The sequence below is a fragment of the Pogona vitticeps genome, chromosome 1 (genome assembly GCF_051106095.1).
Source record: "Pogona vitticeps strain Pit_001003342236 chromosome 1, PviZW2.1, whole genome shotgun sequence".
Classification (NCBI taxonomy): Eukaryota; Metazoa; Chordata; class Lepidosauria; order Squamata; family Agamidae; genus Pogona; species Pogona vitticeps.
In genome coordinates this window covers 225,230,643-225,249,456 of record NC_135783.1, presented here as the reverse complement: position 1 = coordinate 225,249,456, position 18,814 = coordinate 225,230,643, and the positions used below count along the sequence as shown (strand labels likewise).

The 18,814-nt window shown below is 40.1% G+C and overlaps 1 protein-coding gene across 16 annotated transcripts in view; it reads left to right on the top strand.

Moving 5' to 3' along the window:
- R3HDM1 (R3H domain containing 1) overlaps nucleotides 1–18,568 on the top strand; it is a 65,589-nt gene extending 47,021 nt beyond the window's left edge. For 10 of the 16 annotated variants that reach the window (XM_020779659.3, XM_020779656.3, XM_072984042.2 and 7 more), the window contains 8 exons: nucleotides 4,085–4,239; nucleotides 6,076–6,224; nucleotides 9,677–9,780; nucleotides 10,312–10,481; nucleotides 12,362–12,512; nucleotides 14,002–14,084; nucleotides 15,017–15,095; nucleotides 17,174–18,568. In XM_020779659.3, the coding sequence (XP_020635318.3) occupies nucleotides 4,085–4,239; nucleotides 6,076–6,224; nucleotides 9,677–9,780; nucleotides 10,312–10,481; nucleotides 12,362–12,512; nucleotides 14,002–14,084; nucleotides 15,017–15,095; nucleotides 17,174–17,538 (1,256 nt within the window). In that variant the 3' untranslated portion in view covers nucleotides 17,539–18,568. Of the gene's footprint in view, nucleotides 1–4,084; nucleotides 4,240–6,075; nucleotides 6,225–9,676; nucleotides 9,781–10,311; nucleotides 10,482–12,361; nucleotides 12,513–13,465; nucleotides 13,823–14,001; nucleotides 14,085–15,016; nucleotides 15,096–17,003; nucleotides 17,087–17,173 lie in introns of those variants that run through there. The other 6 variants (XM_020779655.3, XM_020779650.3, XR_013537146.1 and 3 more) reach the window with 5 other exon arrangements.
- The last annotated feature ends 246 nt before the right edge of the window (nucleotides 18,569–18,814 follow it).

The window sequence follows — 18,814 nt, the reverse complement described above, 5'->3', positions numbered from 1 at the left end:
TTGAGAATAAGCATTTAAATCCTGAGTGTTAAATGTTTTCATGAATAATTATCTGTAGCTTTTATATTGCAGTTTAATATTTCATAATTAGTTAAAATAATTGCCAAAATATCTGTTTGTAGTGTATGTAAACACATGTGGCTTTATGTGTGTCTGTGATTAACCAGACTTAATATATATGTACTGCTCTGTAGAATAGTTTAGCTTTATTCATGAGCTGTTGGATTCGGGGCCGTAACACTGTCTGAGAGGGTTACATTTCTCACAGTGAACCGGTCTCTTTTTCAGCTGCTTCCTAGCTTCCTTTTTAAAGGGGTTTCAAGTGTGTGTGTCTTGGATTGTTGTTTTCTGATCAAGGAGCATATGCTGTTCTTCCCTTCTTAAAATACTCAGCAAAACCTGTACTTACAAAGGTATCACTAAAAATATGGGGGGGGGGGATGATGCTCAGAAGTAGATTATGACCAAGAACATCTTTGACAGGCTTCTTCAGGTCTATTTTGTATGTCCTGTGTATTCGCGTTAATACTATTGTCCTTCAGATTTGCATTTCATTGAGGAAAGCAGTGCTCCTTTCTAACTGATCTGTGTACACAACATGACTCCTGGTATTATAAGCAGGGTAATTATAATTGTTACAATTGAAGAAAGGTAATACTGCAGAATTCCTGTTCCTTGTTCACAGTCTGTGGGATCCGTTTTTGTTTTGACAAACAAGGGTGTGTATGTTTTTTTTAAACTACACTTTAGTAGCTCTGCTGGAAAATAAAACCATCTGTTTCAGTACAGTAGGTGTTGCTTCTGCTCTGGCTTCTTTTCTTGCTGAGTGCTGTGTTTCCTTCATGTATCTTGGTATTCTGAGGTGGAATAGTGAAGCTAAAAATAGAAATGTGCTTTGGAGCCCTGTGGGGCAGCGTGTTAGCAATCAGTTTTATATCGTCCTAGTTCCTCTGTCAGTGTGGAAAATTGATTTCTGCTTCAGCTGCACAAGAGTGCCAGAAGACACTGAATAATTTCCATAGCGATGCTGCAAGCCCTGAAAAATGAAAAAATTGGAGTTGCAGCACTTTCTGTATTTTGTGCATGCATTCTTCATATACTGTAGTTTAAATTCTAATGCTGTTTTTCACAACAGGAGGCTTTATTTTACCCTGCATAGTTTGTTTGATCACTGAAGGTACTCTGGCAGTTTTAATTTGAAAATAACCCACAGAACCATTGGGAGGAAAATGGATTACAGGTTCAGCATCTTGATATGTTTCTTTTATTCTAATCATGATAGGGAGGAAGGTATTCCAAATGAAATTTGTATAGTACTGCAAAAAATACGCATATACCTCATGCTTTCTGCACAGTTGAACTTCTTCCCATAGGATAAGAGGTGACTCTCTCATGTCCTTCCTCTCATTTCCTGGAGAATTCACCTCTGCATACTCTCACAAAATAAAAAAGTTAATTTTAAGCGCTTCTCAGAATCTTTCTATCCTTTGTATGTACTTCTATAAATACAAAGTTTTCAGTGAAATATATCAAATCTATACAAGTGTCATGTATGCTGTTCTTGACTTCAGTGGTACCACAATTTATAGTCATAAGGTTTACTTGGCGACTAGAGCAGGGACCTACCAGACAGGTTCTTCATTGTTTGCCCAATCTTTGATTAAACATTAAAAAAAATAGCTACATAATACCATCCTTCTGGTATCTTTAATAATTTATGTATGGTCTTAAGTCCCATGTTTTCTCACAGTCTCCTTTTGAACTACTAGTGACTATAGATTATCACTTGCTGTCTTGGAAGACCATGTTTTTAATAGCCATTGCATCTGCTAGGAGGGCAAGTAAGCTATGGACTATCTCTTCTGACCCACCGTACAGTATTTGGGTATTTATAAAAAGAGTGGTTTTGAGATCAGATACTGCATAACTTTTTTGCCCAAAGTAGTCAAAGCTATACATTTCAACCAGGATATAGTGTCAACAATTATTTTATTTCAAAGATGTCTCTTCAGGCCTTAGATGTTCAGAGGTCAAAAGTTTTTGACATACATCAGACTGAATGATTCAGAATGCTGCAAGACATCTACCAAGAATGTAGAAAAGAATTCCCTGTTTTTTCTCAAAACATATCAGAATGGGTAGTCTGGACTATTATTCCTGCTTGTTACATGGGAAAACATCTACTTCCACTATGCTCTTTTAAACGTGCTATAGCAGATGCCTTCCTTGGAAAAATGGCTCTCTCAACTATAGTGGCATGACAAGTCAGCTAACAAGTCACACATACTGTACTTCTTAGTTCAAGAGCCCACAAAGAACAGGCTGCTTACCTGTACAGTGGACCCTCAACTTACAGACGGCTCAACTTACAGACTTTTCGAGTTACAGACTTCTCTGGCTGCAAAATTTAGATTCGACTTGCAGCCAGAGAATCGACTTACAGACCAGAAAAAAACCAAAATGGAATAAAAATAGAATAAAAACCACTGGTTATGGGATTACTGTATTTTTTGCACCATAAGACTCACTTTTTTCCCACAAAACAGGGGTGTGGAAAGTCTGTGCGTCTTATGGAGCTAAGAAAACAGATTAAATTTTCCTGTTTTCTTCTCCTAAAAAATTGGTGCGTCTTATGGAAAGGTGCGTCTTATGGAGCGAAAAATACGGTAATTGGTTTTCAGTGCATTGTAGGTCAATGGAGATTCGACTTACAGACTTTTCGACTTGCAGCCACCATTCCAATACGGATTAATTCCTTAAGTAGAGGGTCCACTGTAACTGTTGTTCTTTGAGTGGTCATCTATGAACTCATACAACCTACCCTCTTCCCCTCTGTTAGTTCTGATATATGTAATTCTTCCATGTGATGAACACAGAATTGAGATAAAACCAATGGGGTGCACTAGGACATACACACTAGAGAGGGTAAAGTTGTCACCTGCCAAAACAGCTACTCAGAATAGACTCTGCTCAGGTGAAAAGCCTGTGCACATGAGTTCATCCTAAAACCTCTCACCATGTAAGTCATTTCTGCTGCCTGAATAGTGTTTTAGCTCTTCGATTTTTTTTAGCCCTGTTCTTCTCTGAACTGCATGCATGAAGTTAGAGATAGAAAGATGCCTCTAATACTCTTTATCCAGAGAACTCCAGAGGGGTGAGTTTCATCTCTCATAGCCCATTTGAAGCTTCCCAAGACCATTCTGTAGAATATCTGGATATTTTGGGCCAAGTGATGGGGAAGTGTGTAAGCAGATCCTTGCATTGGGGAGGAATAGTTGCAAGAATATGACCTGGGTCCTTTTTGTATTCTAAGAACTGTTCTAAAACACAAAGAGAGCCAAACTTTTAACCATTTTAACATACAAATAAATGCACTTCACTTGCTAATCTTCAAAAATCAGATGAACAGTGAGCTTTGTCTTGTTCGCGCATGTTGAATCGGGTATACATAGGTCATCAACTGGAATATACAGAGACAGATAATATTTATATTGTTTTGGATTGCTCACAAGTGTGAGATAGCTTATAGCAAGGGAGGAAAAACACATTGATGGATTCATAGCATTGTGATCTTAATGCCAGCAGACATTTACATTTAAAATTATAGGTCATGATTAGAATAAGAAAAGCTGTTTGAATCCAGTATGGCAATTAACATTAATTTTGATAAAAATAATATACCAGCTGTTAGTCACATTTAACAGATGTACGTACACAAGCAGAATGCTGTGTGACAAATAAATAGTGGATTGTGGGGATTTGCCAGTCCCAGCAGTATCATCCCATGTATCTATTGTGTGTGACTTTATCTAGCAGTGCTGCTGTTACAATATGTAAGAAGGACCATTGTTGCATAAGCTGGGCAGTCCATTTCTGGAGGCTGTTGTCTCTGTTGGTGTTTATAATGGTATTTAACATTATGGCAGAATAAGATAAACTTAACAGGGAAACAGCTCTGATGCTATAACAAAGCTGTGGCTATTATCTAAAGAGCACTTGGTATAAATTTTCTTTTACAGTAACATGTCAAAACAAGTTTTGAAAAAAAATATCATTTATATATATAATATTTATTTATTTACAGGCTACCAAGTTATGCCTAACCAGCAGCAAAACTACCAGGGTTTAGTTGGCGTCCAGCAATCTCAAAACCAAAACCTAGTCGGTGGCCAACCCAACAATATTGGAAACCAGATCCAAGGTGTACTTGTCCCATATCCTCCTGTGCCATCGTATCAAGTAAGCTGTTATTTATCATTCTGTCATTGCAGCTGTTTATAATTGATTTTCTAAATACTAAAGCTCCACCAAGCAGAACTGGAACTGTTTGTTCACTTGCAAAAGAAGATGGATAGAAACTTACACAGCCTTCTTGCTTAAGAAACAGAATGGTTGGTTAATTCTAGGGCTGGAGGAGAGAAGCACCTCACAGTTACTAGTCTCCATTTTAAACCCTGGTGGCGCTGTGGGCTAAACCACAGAAGCCTGTGCTGCAGGGTCAGAAGATCGAATCCACGCAATGGAGTGAGCTCCCATCGCTTTGTCCCAGCTCCTCGCCAACCTAGCAGTTCGAAAGCATGTAAATGCGAGTAGATAAATAGGTACCATCTCGGTGGGAAGATAAAAGGGTGTTCTCTAGTCACTCTGGCCACATGACAACAGAAAACTGTCTTCGGACAGGCTCTGGCTCTACGGCTTGAAAAGCGGGATGAGCACCGCCCCCTAAAGTTGGACACGACTGGATTGAAAATGTCAAGGGGAACCTTTACCTAAATAGAGATGAGCATGACCTGCTGGTTTGGCAATTTGTGCTGCTTTGTTTCTTGGCCATACAGGTGTTTGGCACTTTCTCAGCCCATCTCCTCTGGCGGGCACTAACTCAGAAGCAGCACCTCAGCTACCCTGCCTCCTCCAAGTGCTGCCTCTGAGTGGGCACCCACTAGAGGAAGCTGGCTGAGAAGTGTCAAACACCTGTTCAGCCAAAAAACCAAAACTGGCATGAACTCTGCAAAACCAGCGGCTCATGCCCATCTCTTGATAAAGTTTCCTTGTTCACTTTACAGAGATCACATAAGATGTTACAAGGAGTTAATGGAAGCTCATTTGTCCTTTCGAACTATAATTCTCAAAACTGTAATCCAAAAAATACATATGCCTACACCTCTAGTTACTGTGGTCCTTTGTTCTGTGAAAGGGTAAGGTATTGGGATGCAGTATATTATTTTGTGTTGATATTTAAGAATTCTGGAGCTAGCACAGGTAACTAAAATGTCTGAATTATATAGTGAGGAAGTTGCTATTTACCTTTATCTAAAGAAGTTATCTTATTTTGCATTTTTATGTAAGAGAAACCTTTTTAGCAGATTGCCTCCCCAGGCACAGCTGCATGAGTTTGAAAGCTATTTGTGAACCAATATTAGGTTTCAAGCATGACCACGTATGCCATTATATCCCCAGCAACCAGAAGCTGTAGTCTTTTGAAACAGTTGAGACAGAGAGTATGGAGGATGGATTGTGGACAGCAGCGCTTGCTCAAAAGAAAAGGAAAAGCATCTTCTTGAGCATATTAGGAGTGACAGGACGACAGAGTTCTTAGAAAATTCTCTGTAATCACACAGGCTCTGATCCAGATGAGAACTTAGAAACATAAATTATCACTCTCAGAATCCCAGAGTTGTAGTCCTAAACAGTAACTTTTTCAAGCTCTGATCAAGACCAAGACCTAAGTTTCACTGGTGATGAAGTAGACATTTCAGACTGCCAGTAGGGGTGGAATTCCCTGCATATAGGAAGACAGATTCAAGGGAGAAGGCCAGGCATGAACTCTTTCCTGTGATTCCTTTTCTACATGCAAGTAATTATTTTGTATGGAGCAGAAATCATTTATGTGAACCTCTGTGTGCGATCTGAGTGTTGGTTTTTCCCATTTCATTGAATACCAGACTTAGGTAAACTGGTGATATCTTGACTCCATCCTTGCTTTAGACTTGTATTTCCAGCAGAAGTTTCACAAGCTATGTGTCATGTTTAAAATATATGTTTTATTAGTGATCGTAATTTGCTTATGATCCTTAGGTTTCAATGGCTCAAGGGTCCCAAGGAATCTCCCAGCAGACATATCAGCAGCCAGTTGTTATTCCCAGCCAGGCTAACCAAGGACTACCCACATCAGGAATGCCAGTTTACTACAGTGTCATTCCATCTGGACAGCAGAATAATTTAAGGTGAATTTAACCTTGTTTTTTTAGATCAGTGTAGGTTTTAACTGTATGCTAAATCAACAGTGATCCAAGTAACTACAGTACAAAGGGGGGGGGGGAGAGGAAAGCATCCGTAGTCATGAAAATTGAGAAGTGTTGTGCTTGTGCAAAATAGCAGAATTCTGTTACAGTTTCAGAAAACATTGGCTGGCTGGCCAACCATAGATTTCATTTGCTCAGTGTCAGGTTTTCAATCTTAACACTCGCTTCCTCCAACACTCCTTGCTCCACTCTTCCTGCCCTTCATAAAACTGCTCTCTCTACTGTTCGTTCTTCATTGTTATTGCAAGAGACAGAACCTCAACTTTGTTCAGAAGCAGTTAAATTGTAGGAAGCTATGTGAATATATGATCTCTGGCGCTTGTTAATTTGACACCAATAAATTAGGTAGAAATATGAATACTTTCTATGATTCTACTACTGCAGGGTTAGGAAATTTTTGGCCCTTCAGATATTAATAGGCTGTTAATTCCTCATATTCTTCACCAGTAACCAAGGCTGGGTGGTGTAAATAAATGGTGGGCCACAGGTTCCTCAGCCCTGGTTTACAGAGTGAATGCAATTCTGCAGGCAGGAAGTTCATCTATTACTGGTTCGACCAAACAACATTTAACGGCTGTTGTTTTGATTTTTAAGCACTTAAATTTTTTATATCTCTCTCTCTCTCTCTAGTATAAAGTGTCTTTACAGCATACCTTCAGATGTGCATGGCTTAGCTAGCTGCTGCTGCTGTACTCTTGGAAGTTTAGTAAGGATTTTAATCCTTACTGATCCCGTTCAGCATCATGCATAGGTATTCTCATTGCTGAACTTTCTGAGTTCTGAAAATATAGCTTAGACTTGCACTTTAATATTATCATATTGCTAAATTATTACATTTGGTAAGTAAATATTAGATTCTTTCTAAGAAAAATACGCACCTATATGTTCACACAGGGAAATCAAATGCACATTTTATTCTGAGATTTTGTTTTCGAATAAAAACAAAATAAAAATAAAACATAAACATGTGTGGCTTAAAGGATGGAGGAGAAGGGAAGTAGACATGACATAGGAAAAACGGCACCCAGATGTTTGAGGAGAAAAAAATATATTTGTGGAACATAAAAGAATCATGCCTGCTTTCACAGAGATGCTGACTCATAAACATACCCTCTGTTTACTTGTGTAGGTTTGTGTCCTTTTAAAAAAAAACGAACTTTGAAGTTTGTTGCTGACTGGAATACTCAAGAAACTGCTGTGTCTGAGCAGTATATTTCAGACACAAGTGTTCCTGTCCCCTGAATAATGCTCATTTAAGCTGTAGGCAGACGTATCACAGGATCTGCTGTTTTTTTTTTCCTGTGATGGGAAGATCTTTGCTTACCCTCAAATCCTGCCTTCATCGTCCCTTTGGCAGCTCTGTATTAGCATTTAAAATGTCAACTCAGATGTGGTAATTCCCTCTGTTCCCACCTCCTCTTAAATTAGGCCTACTTTTTACCCATATGCATCAGAGTGGGATATTATAGCTTCCTAGAGTCATATTGTGGGACGTGGTGGCACTGCAGGTTAAACCGCAGAAGCCTCTGTGCTGCAAGGTCAGAAGACGAGCAGTCATAAGATCGAATCCACGTGATGGAGTGAGCTTCCATTGTTTGTCCCAGCTCCTGCCAATTCCTCCTAGCAGTTTGAAAGCATGTAAATGCGAGTAGATAAATAGGTACCACTATTGTGGGAAGGTAACGGGATTCCGTGTCTAGTAGCGCCTGCCACGTGACCACGGAAACTGTCTACGGACAAAACACTGGCTCCACGGCTTGGAGACGGGGATGAACACCACACCGTACAGTCAGACACGACTGGACTAAATGTCAAGGGGAACCTTTACCTTTACCTAGAGTCATGTTGCATTTAAGTACATTGTCTGTTCATTAATTACAGGTACTTGCTTTGTCTGCAAATGAAGACATTTTTAATAATAACTGTGTGCTGTCAAGTCAATTCTGAGTTATGGCAACCCTTTGCAGGGTTTTCTAGGTAGAGAGTATTTGGAAGTGGTTTACCACTCCCTTCTTCTGGGGATGCCCCGGGACTATGTGGGTTGCCCAAAGCCACACAGTCTGGCTCTTTTAGGATGCGCAGTGGGGAATTGAACTGCCAGCCTCTGATGCCACAGCCAGATACCTCACTCACTTGAGCTATCCAGCCAGCTGAAGAAATGTTTAAACCACTCACCAAATCTGTCTGAGCCATAACTATAGAAATACAGATAGATTTATTATGAACAGTACAGTTTGAACTGATGTAGCCATACGGAGGACCGTTTTCAGTGGAAAATATCTAGATGCAAGCCAGAATATTTTAAATGGGGCCTGTAAAATAGTTTGCAAATAGAAACGCAATGCCCAGAAACAAGCTGGAGTTAGCACGACGAAGGGACTCCAAGGAGAGTTCTAGAGTGGGAACTGGTTTGCTCCTCTCCAACTATTTTTAAGCAGCAGAGTAAAATGGAATTTGAGGTCACCTTGGTGTAGAGTTCTGACTTCTTTAAAACAGCGAGTATATTTTTGCCTACAGGTAATCTTTACATCATTTCTTTTTTATATCAAGGATTCCTTTGATCTTTGTGCGACTTGCTTTGCAAGCTGTTTTAAAAATAAAAAAAATTCAGCAGTTTGCAGTAATGTGTTGCATTAATAGTAATCTTCAAAGCCTGGTCACCTTTCCAGAAGTCAGTCTATGAATAATTCACAGGAAGATGTGAGGAAAGGAGGCTAGCGTTTCAATCACTAATTTTTAGCCCTTGAGGTAAATGATTCACTTTTTAAAATAATTTATTAATTTTAAAGCAAAGCTTAAAGCATTTCTCCTACAATAAGAGCATTTACACCTCATTTCAATGACTAAAATAAAAAGAACAATAAAAAAGAAAGACAAGAAATAACATCTGAAGCAAGAAACAAGAATGTTAATCAGCTAAAGCAGTAATGTTATACTGCAGTCCAGAGAAGATTCAGCTACTTTCTTCATTCCACAGAGAGTGAAAATTAGTCACTTGTGTGTCAACTTTAACTATTTGGACAAACTGGTGGGAGCCTGCAGTGATGTGGGTATTTAGCTTTTTGTTTCTGGAACAGATAAGTGATTCCCCTGCCCCTGTCCCCATTAATAGGTTGAACTCAAGGGCCTGAAAGAAATTGTTCAGCCCACCTAGAGTTAAAACGCAGGGAATGGATAAATCTTTATATAGGTGTAGACTTACAAATGGGTCTACTTTAGCTGGGACTCACTGTTTGATCTGGGCTCAGACTTTTGCAGGAAGCAGCCACCATGAATTTCCAACATCTTGGCAGTGGTAAACAGTTTACATTTTTAATATCCTTTTGATTCTTCTTCTTTCCCACTCCCCATCGCCCCGTCCTTGTCTTCCATAGCTCTTCAGTAGCATATCTTCAGCCACCAGGGTCAGAGCAGATACAGTTTCCTAGAACCACATCACCCTGCAACTCCCAGCAACTCCAAGGACAGCAGTGTGCAGGTGCGGAAAAAAGATCTAGATGCATTGGACCATTCTTCCTCTTTGATCAGTTTTCAAATAATTATTTATGTGTTAGTGAGTGTATTCATAGAGCAGTCCAGACGTGAAGCACAGTACACATAAAGTTGGATCCTAAGATAAGTTAACCCAGTGGGAGCACATTAATGTCTTCTCTTCCCCTCCACCAGGAAGCCACCTATATCTCTCACCCGCCCCACCCCATAAGTCTTACAGGACAGTTGGGTGCCCTCTTGTGTAAGGGAGATCCTGACAACAGCAGAGAGGTGCAATGGGATTGTAACACAGCAGAGGAATTTCTTGATGGTGGTGCCAGAACTCTGAAACTCCATGCCCCAGAAAACCCTCAAAGTCCCCACTTTATTTGCAGCCAGTGAGATTTTAAAATAGCCTTGTTTCTTCATGTGCATTAGAGACCTCAGTGGGCAGACAGATTAATCTAGCAAGAGGCAGTCTTTAGGAATTGGTAAACTTGAAACTGAAGCGCAATTCTTTCCTCATCTTATTTTGTAGCAGTAGTGCCACCACCAGGTGGAGGAATGGTAATGATGCAGCTCAACATCCCTAACAATCCTCAGCCTCGACCCCATTCCCCTCCCCAGTGGAAGCAAAATAAATATTATTGTGACCATCAAAGAGCTCAAAAGTCGACAGATTTTGGCACTCTGGACAGTTGTACACAGGTATGCCATCTTCTGTGTTTAGAACACCTGCTTATTTTTTTTATAAAGGGGACTGTTCAATTCATGACTTTTCACATGTGGCAATTTCTTAAATATTTGCACCCGTGTTTGAACATTGCATGAGAGAGTTATACAGGCGATCAGTAGGAAATTGTGAGTTTTTTTGGTGTAAATTCCTTCGTTTCAGTGCCTTCTTCCATACCCAGCACAATCGGTTAGGCTTGCGTGACAGGCTCAATCCTACAGAAGAACAAAAGGAAGGTGTGTTGGACTGTCTGCTCTCATCTTTTCTGTGTAGCAGGAGGAACAGAATGCTGTTTTTCCAGTTTAGTTATTGCCAGCCATAGATGGCATAAGAACTTTATATCATAATTTTACAAAATTAATTTATTTAAAATATTTTTATCCCACCTTTCTCTTTAAAAGAACCCAGGGTGGCTTACATAATTGAAAACAGTATTTAAAAGCTAAAAACAGTAAGGATACAAATATTAAAAAGGAATTAAACAAGTATATTAAAATGGTAAATAAAATCAATAATAAAACACATTTAAAACAACAGAGCATAACAATCCATTTAAAAATTCCTCTCAGACCATCAGTCATTAAAGATAAGCCTGCCTGAAGAGAAAGGTCTTTGCCTGCTTGTGGGAGGACAGCAAAGATGGGGCCAGCTTAGCTTCCCGTGGGAGAGAGTTCCAGCATCTGGGACCAGTGACAGAGAAGGCCCTCTTCTGTGTCTTCACCATGCACCCCTGATAATCTTTATGCTGGGCAGGCTCATAGAGGGAGATGCAGTCTTTTAGATGGGTTAGACCCAAGCCATTTAGGGCTTTATAGGTTAAAACCAACACTTTAAATTGTGCCCGGAAACAGATTGGCAGTCAGTAGAGCTGTTGAAACGGGGGTTATCTGATCTCTGTAACCAGCCCCCAGTTAGCTATCTGGCTGTGGCATTTTGGACCCTTTGTAGTTTCTGAACACATTCTAAAGGCAGCTCCATGTAGAGTGTATTACAGTAATCCAGTCAAGATGTAACTAGGGCATGTGTCGCCATGGCCAGATCAGACCTCTCAAGAAATGGGTGCAGCTGATGCACTCATTTTGATTGTGCGAAGGCACTCCTGGCCACTTCTGAAACTTGGACATCCAGGCTCAGAATCCAGAAAAAAACCCAAACTGCATGCCTGTGTTTTCAGGGGGAGTGTAACCCCATCCAGCACAGAGTGCAGCCCTATTCCTTGATCTGATTTTTGATTGAACAGGAGCACCTCTGTCTTGTCTGGATTAAATTATTTGCCTTCTTCCAGGCTGTTACTGACATCAGACACTGATTTAGAACTTCCTTGGATATAGATGGGAAGGAGAGAGAGAGTTGGGTTTCATCAACGTACTGGTGACACGGAACCACAAAACTCTGGACAACCTCTCCCAGCGGTTTTGTGTAGATGTTAAATAGCATAGGGCACAAAACAGAACAACAGTTGGACAACAGTTAGGGTGTCAAACAAGAATCCCCCAGGAGCACCCTCTGAATTCTCCCCTCCAGGAAGGACCAGAGCCACTGTCAAACAGTGCATCCAAGTCCCATCCCAGAGAGACGGCCCAGAAGAATTCCATGGTTGATGGTGGCAAAAGCCGCTGAGATGTTCAGAAGAACCAACATGCCCCCCCAATCCCCCAAATATTCTTTTTGTAAGAATTGTTCATGGGAATTTCCCACATTTCAGACTTCACAGATTCACAGCTTACTTCCCATCTATGAAATGGATTTTTAAAATGCTTTCAAATAAATAAAAAAAGAATGATTTTCCCCTACCTTGGCAAACTCCTATATAATCAGTCTCTCTCTCTCTCTCTCTCTCTCTCTTTAAATAAAGTTACAGCACAGTCCACAGATTGGTAGCCCTGCCACCTCTCCGGCCCAGTCACCAGCACCCACCCAGGTGTCAAACATGAAGAATATCCGTCCCACATTAACACCCCTTCCTCTTGTGCCCCCATTCTCTAGACCTTTTGTCCCTGGACAAGGTAAGGACTTCTATTACTCAAGAAATTGATGTTTATTATATCTATATATACAGTATACATAGTCCCCCCCCCCCGGCCACATAATACTCTCTTTGGGGATAGACTCATCTTTATTAATTCTTAGCAGTGAAGTATGAATTTTGAATATTGTTTTTGTTTCATTAGCATTTCTAATTGCATTGTTACCAGGTATATATTAAAACCAGAAACCTGAAACTTCTTTAGCTGCTTGGTGGCTTGTCATACAGCCTATAAATTAAATAAATAAATATAAATATGTTTTTGAAGCCTTTGTATGTGTGCTTCTCATCAGGTTTTTGTTAGTTTCTTCAGGCTACTTATAGGGTGATTTATTAAGTGCTTTAGTGCAAGTACATAACAAAACTTCTAGAAAATATACTGCGATAAAAAAGGAAATCTAGAATCAGGCAGCTTGAAGAGCTAAGTTGTGAGGCTGTACTGTTCCATTCTCTAAAGTAATGGGTCTCTCTAGACTGAAATTTTTTGGCTCATGCAGTCTCATCCTCTTTTATAAAGGCCTCCAAAGGAATAGCTTTCAACAATGTATATGAGCTAGGTTCATGTTTGCAAAAAGTCACATTGCTACTGAATCATTTGGAAGGGAGATTTTTAAATAATTAGACATGGCAGAGAAACATGTTTTGCATGACAGTCCAGATGTGTTGATGTAGTTCACCTTATCCCATGGACTCCACGCCAATTACAGCAGTAATTTCATGTATCATATTTTTGACCCCCAAATACGTTTGCAGTTTCAGTGTCATAGTTAATATCTCCTTTGCCCCCTTTCTTCATTTAACTAGAATATTGGCAAAAAGTCTTTTTGTCATGTGCTATCTCCACATGTCAAATTTAGTGAAAAGAACTAATTTTTTTTTGATGGAACTAATATGGCTGCTTTTCTGATGAGAATCATGTGCTGTCCTCTGAAGATGCTGGCCACAGAGACTGGCGAAAGCAGAAAGCAAACAGACTCAGCCCAAAACCACACTGCAAAACCCACCCAGAACTGTTTTTAAAAAGCAGAAAGCAGCACTTTACCTTACCAGGCAGTCTGAAGCCACCTCCTATTGCACACTCTCTAACTGCTGGGGCAAAAGAGCTACAAAGAAGCAGCCTCTTCACCACCAATGGTTAGCAATTTGAATTTCCCACCTTTTCCCCCTGCCTTTTTTTGATCGTAACTTGAAGCTCCCATCGCAAGTCAAAGCAATTTTGCGGCTGGAGCTGGTCATAACTCAAAATGGTCCTATGTCGTAAGTCGAGGCACCACTGTAGTATGCCTATGTTGTCCAAATTGTATTTTGGTTTATTTCCATTATTATAAACACATACTATACTGTACTGAACATTTTTTCTTTAGTGAAACTCGGAGGAAGTTACCAATACTGTTTAAGTGTTAGTTGATTAGACAGAAAATAAATACTGTATTCTATATCTTAAATTATGTTGCTTTCTATATCTTCAGCAGATGCCAGATACCCCTTATTGGGCCAGCCATTGCAGTACAATCCTCCGTCTCTGCTACACGGGCAGGTAGCAGGTCCACAGGTAAGAATGGTTCTCTTCCCAGCAAGGAGGATGGGTCCTGGTAACTTGGAGAAAACATATTTAAAATTGGGAAGGTTCTTTTATGAAAAATGACACATTGGCTGCTTTCCTAAAAGAGCAGTAGTTCGCAGTGTTGGTAAAAGGGTTCTGTGGGTTCCCCCCCCCCAGATAAATTATCTTTGTTGTGTGTATTTGGCACCTGGGAAGGGGATTGTGTTTTAAAGGAGGCCAGATGCAGTTATGTCAGTTGACAAGCTTAGAATGGTTTGCAGGCCTCACCTATAAAGTGAGATCGCATTATGTCGCACTTAGAGCACTGGATTGTCCTTTAAGTAGACAATTGTTGAGATGTTTCTTTAGTACATTAACCACAGAGGCTGTAGTATAGTACATAAATAATGCTTCATATGCAGCATAGTTTTTGGAACATGAAAACAAACACAGTACTATTTACAAATACATGGGGTTTCTATGATTGAGGTGTAGCTCCAAATTAGAGAATTGTAAACAACAACAAATAAGGTTTTGCTTGGTCTGAATCGGATCTGCTCCTGTTCCGCCATCTATCTGGCACAGTGGAGATGCATCAGCTGTGTGCCCCATGGAACAAAACGATTCATTGTGCCCTGCAGTGCATTGAATTATTTATTTTTGGTTGTAAATGATGTGCTGCCGTTCGCCCACTTAAGTGCTTTTATTTATGGAGCACAAAAATATACAACTGCACCAATTCTAGTAACACAATGCTTGCACCCCTTCCCAAATAAACCTGTTCAAGTCTAGGAAGCAGCAATGTACTATTTTCACGTACAATGGATAATGTTCCACCCTCTATCCTTTACTGCTGCGAAAACGTGTTCAACTTCTGATAATGCTTTTGCCTTTGTGTGTTGTACAACTGTGACTACTCTCTGTCTCTCCCACCACCACAGCCTGGAAGCAGACATGGGAATAGAGGAAGAAAACCAGCTAAAAAGGCTGCTTCTGCAGACCTTGGTGCAGGAGAACCAGGTATGTGACATTGACTGAAATGCAGTACTCAAGTGCAACTAGAATAGGCCATTCAATAAGCGAGACTTACAGGGGAATTGACCCTCCAAATTCTCAGCTGATTCAATGGGCCTACTGTAGTGGTGACTTGCTATTGGATCTCAGCCCTTATGTGGCAATAATTGTAGAAAGAGTAGCAATGTTAGTCTGTGCAAACATTAGAGGTAAAAGCAGAATAGAAATAAAAAAATAAAAAAGACAAAAATGTGTGGCAATACTGTAGGATGTAACTGCAGTACTAGGAAAATATATTGTGCCTATTTCCTCTTTTGCCACAACTATGTAGGTCCAGCTGTTGTCATCAGACCAGATATGGAATATGGTACAGTGGTGCCTCGCATTACGACGTTAATTCGTTCCAGCGAAATCGCTGTAGAACGAAACCGTCGTAATGCGAAAAGAAAAAACCCATTGAAATGTATTAAAACCCGTTTAATGCGTTCCAAAGGGCTGTAAACTCACCGTCCAGCGAAGATCCTCCATAGGGCGGCCATTTTCACTGCCTGTGCATTGAGGAATCCGTCCCAGAAAACAGCGGGGGGAGCATTTTGTTTACCTGGCGGCCATTTTGAAACCGCCGATCAGCTGTTGGAAAATCATTGTTTTGCGAAGAATTGGTTCCTGAAGCACGGAACCGATCATCGCAAAGCAAAATTCCCCCATAGGAAACATCATTTTGTGATTGCAAAAAGTTCATCGTAATGCGGTTTCATCGTTAAACGGGGCAATCGTAAAGCAAGGCACCACTGTACAGCCAAAAGTGACAGGAGACATGAATGACTGCTTGCCCAAGAGATCCAGCATGTTGTCCAAGTCTTTGTATTCGTGTTCTGGAATTCACAGCTACTGTTACCTTCAGATGTAAAGCTACACACTCACTGGCTAAAATCTTCTTGTGCTTCCAGCTGCGCAACAGAAATTATGTCATCATCAGCAACAGATGGCCACTGATTGAAGACTTCCTTTCTTAAATTCAAGGTGCATGTGACTTTGTCTCATTGTGTGCAAGCCGTGGGCATCCCGAAATTTTTAAAAACATCAAAAAAGAAAGTCATCAGTGGCAGTCTGCTACTGACAGTGATGTAATTTCTGTTGTCCGGGCAGAGCTATTTTACAGGATTTTGGCCATCCTTTTATGTTCTGCTGATATTCCATATTCCTTTCTAGAGATATGTTGTTTGGATTTTTTTTAAAAAAAATTTAAATAGAAAGCTAGGCCTTCAAGACTTCAAAGTAGGCCTTTCTCCAGATGACCGAAATTTAGATATCTATAGTTGTGGGTCTGTCAAATGGTGCTCCCAAAATGGAGAATTCTGGAAACTGGAGTCCAAAAAATGTGAATGGCACATCCCTATTCCATACTGTTCTTTGTGTATGCCCTGCTTTTATTTTGTGAAGAGATGGCATACATTTGTGTTTTTTTGTTTCTTAAGAGACTGCCAGCATGCCACATGCATGATTTGCATCAGGAGGCATCGTGAAGTAGATGTTGGCTGGAAGCATGTCTATTTCAGAAGAATAGGGCTTTGTGTATCTGGGTGTTAGGAATGTCATCTGCAGGGTTTCCTCCATGGGATAAAAAGCCAGATAATTTTGGTTTCCATTAGAAAACCTGGCCCTCCGAGTTAAATTTTCTGTAATTTTATTGCACTTGTTACAGAATGGCAGATTAAGAAGATTTTTTTTCATTCAATTTCAGCTTCTAACAGCACTAATGAGCACTTAAACACTTAGTGGCTGGCATCACTGGACACGAGCAATGTAGAAAGCTGGAAATTAATGTATTGCTTTTTTCCTACCTGTCGAGGTCACGCAGTTCTTAATTAATAATCAGATATTATAGCTCTCCATTAATTATTTTTCTTAAAGGGGCTGACAATGTACAATGGTAGTAGCTTTCCTTTTCTTGGAACATTGAGGGTCAAGGAACAGGCTCAATCATTTCTTGTCAGGCAAGTACAGAACTTCCTAGGTGGGGTTCTCTTTAACTATAAGACCTACATACCACAGACCTTCTACAATAATTTATTTTCCTTCAGTTGTAGGAAAAGTCTTAGAAATTACTGAGCTGCCAGAAGGAATAACTCGTGCAGAGGCTGAAAAGTTATTTGTGGAACTCCATAAAGTCGGTGCCAAGATTCGGTGGCTGCGCAATCCCCACTCTCTACAGATGCAGCAGCAACACCACCACCATTTCTGTGGTAGTGGAGATAGCAGTGTGAACACTGAACCTTCGAAGCCTAGTGACTTGGCATCTACGTATACGGTTCTAGCAACGTTTCCAACCATGTCCGCAGCCCAAAACGCATTGAAGAAACAAAGTAACTCACTGAATAAGTTTAGGCTGAGAACCAGCAAGAAGCACTACGATGTTCACATTCTAGAAAGGGCTAGTTCTCAGTAACAACTATGCCACTGAACATTCAGCCTTTATTACTTCCATGTCCTTATCTCCTCTACTTGATTGGCTTGATGTTTATGGGTTTTTTGTTGTCTTCATAAAGACTCTTTGGACATCAAAGAACAGTAAAGCCTTTGAAGAAAACGCCCAGTGATCTAGGCAGAAGATGCAGGGTGGGGGTGGGGGTGGGGGGTAAATCACCAACAACTTGAAACCAAGCAAAACACTGCTGTGATGTGATATGGACAAGCAGCCTTCTCCGCAGAATGCTGTTTAAAAGCCCCTTTTCTAGTGTTTTGTTTTATATTGCTGAATTCTTGTATCAGATCCAAAGCTCTGTTGTACAGCAAACTTTTGTTCACAAGAAATATGCATATTCTTAACCTGTCTTTTGTATCCCTTTGCACACAACCAGCACATTTCTATCAGTTTAAGGGCAGGTATATGGGGTTAGGAGGGAAGGAGAGAAGAGCTCCACACTGTGTTCCTAACCCAATATGCAAAAGGCAAGAACAGTAGCATAGTTCCCTTCTGTTCTCTCCCAAGGGAGCAGAGTTCAAAAATGATGATTGAAGACTTCCAGTCCTTCCCTTTCTAGACTTAAGAGATGTGAACAGTAACTGCCGATAATGTCTACTCTCAAGCAGCATGCTTCTCTTCCAGCAGGATAAATATTAGAAGGAAAAAAATGAACATTGCAGATAATTTTAACCAGAGGTGATCAGTTTTCAATAAACAGGAAATTAAATGTGACCCCCCCTAAATGGCAAGAAGTTTGCACTTTAACTGTGTTCCCATCAATATATTTTTCTCTCTTTTTTCCTTTTCTTTTTTTACTGTAAGAGTAAGTGCTGGAAACTTCTTAAGTGGTTTAAATATTTTTTTTTCATCATTGTAGAGGATCACTGGACATCAAATGATTCATTGCACATATAAAAGACACCTTCAATTTCTGTATGATTTGCAAGGCTGTACAATGTGTGCTGATGCAAGCCTTTCTTCAGTTTGAAAAAAAAATAAATGTTTACAAGTACGTTTTCTGGTGTACTTTTAAAATTAAGGTAAATGACTTGAAAGAGAAATAGATCTGTCTTCATTATTCAGATCCACATACCATATTTTTCCATGTATAAGACAGTACTATTGTCTAAAATCTTCATACTAAAAATTGAGGGTTGTCTTATACATGGAGGTAAGCTGAGGAGAGAACAAAAACAGTGCTTCTGCAGTGCTTTGATCCCTTCCCCCTCCTCTTGCTAAGCCCCATGAGGCTTTGCAA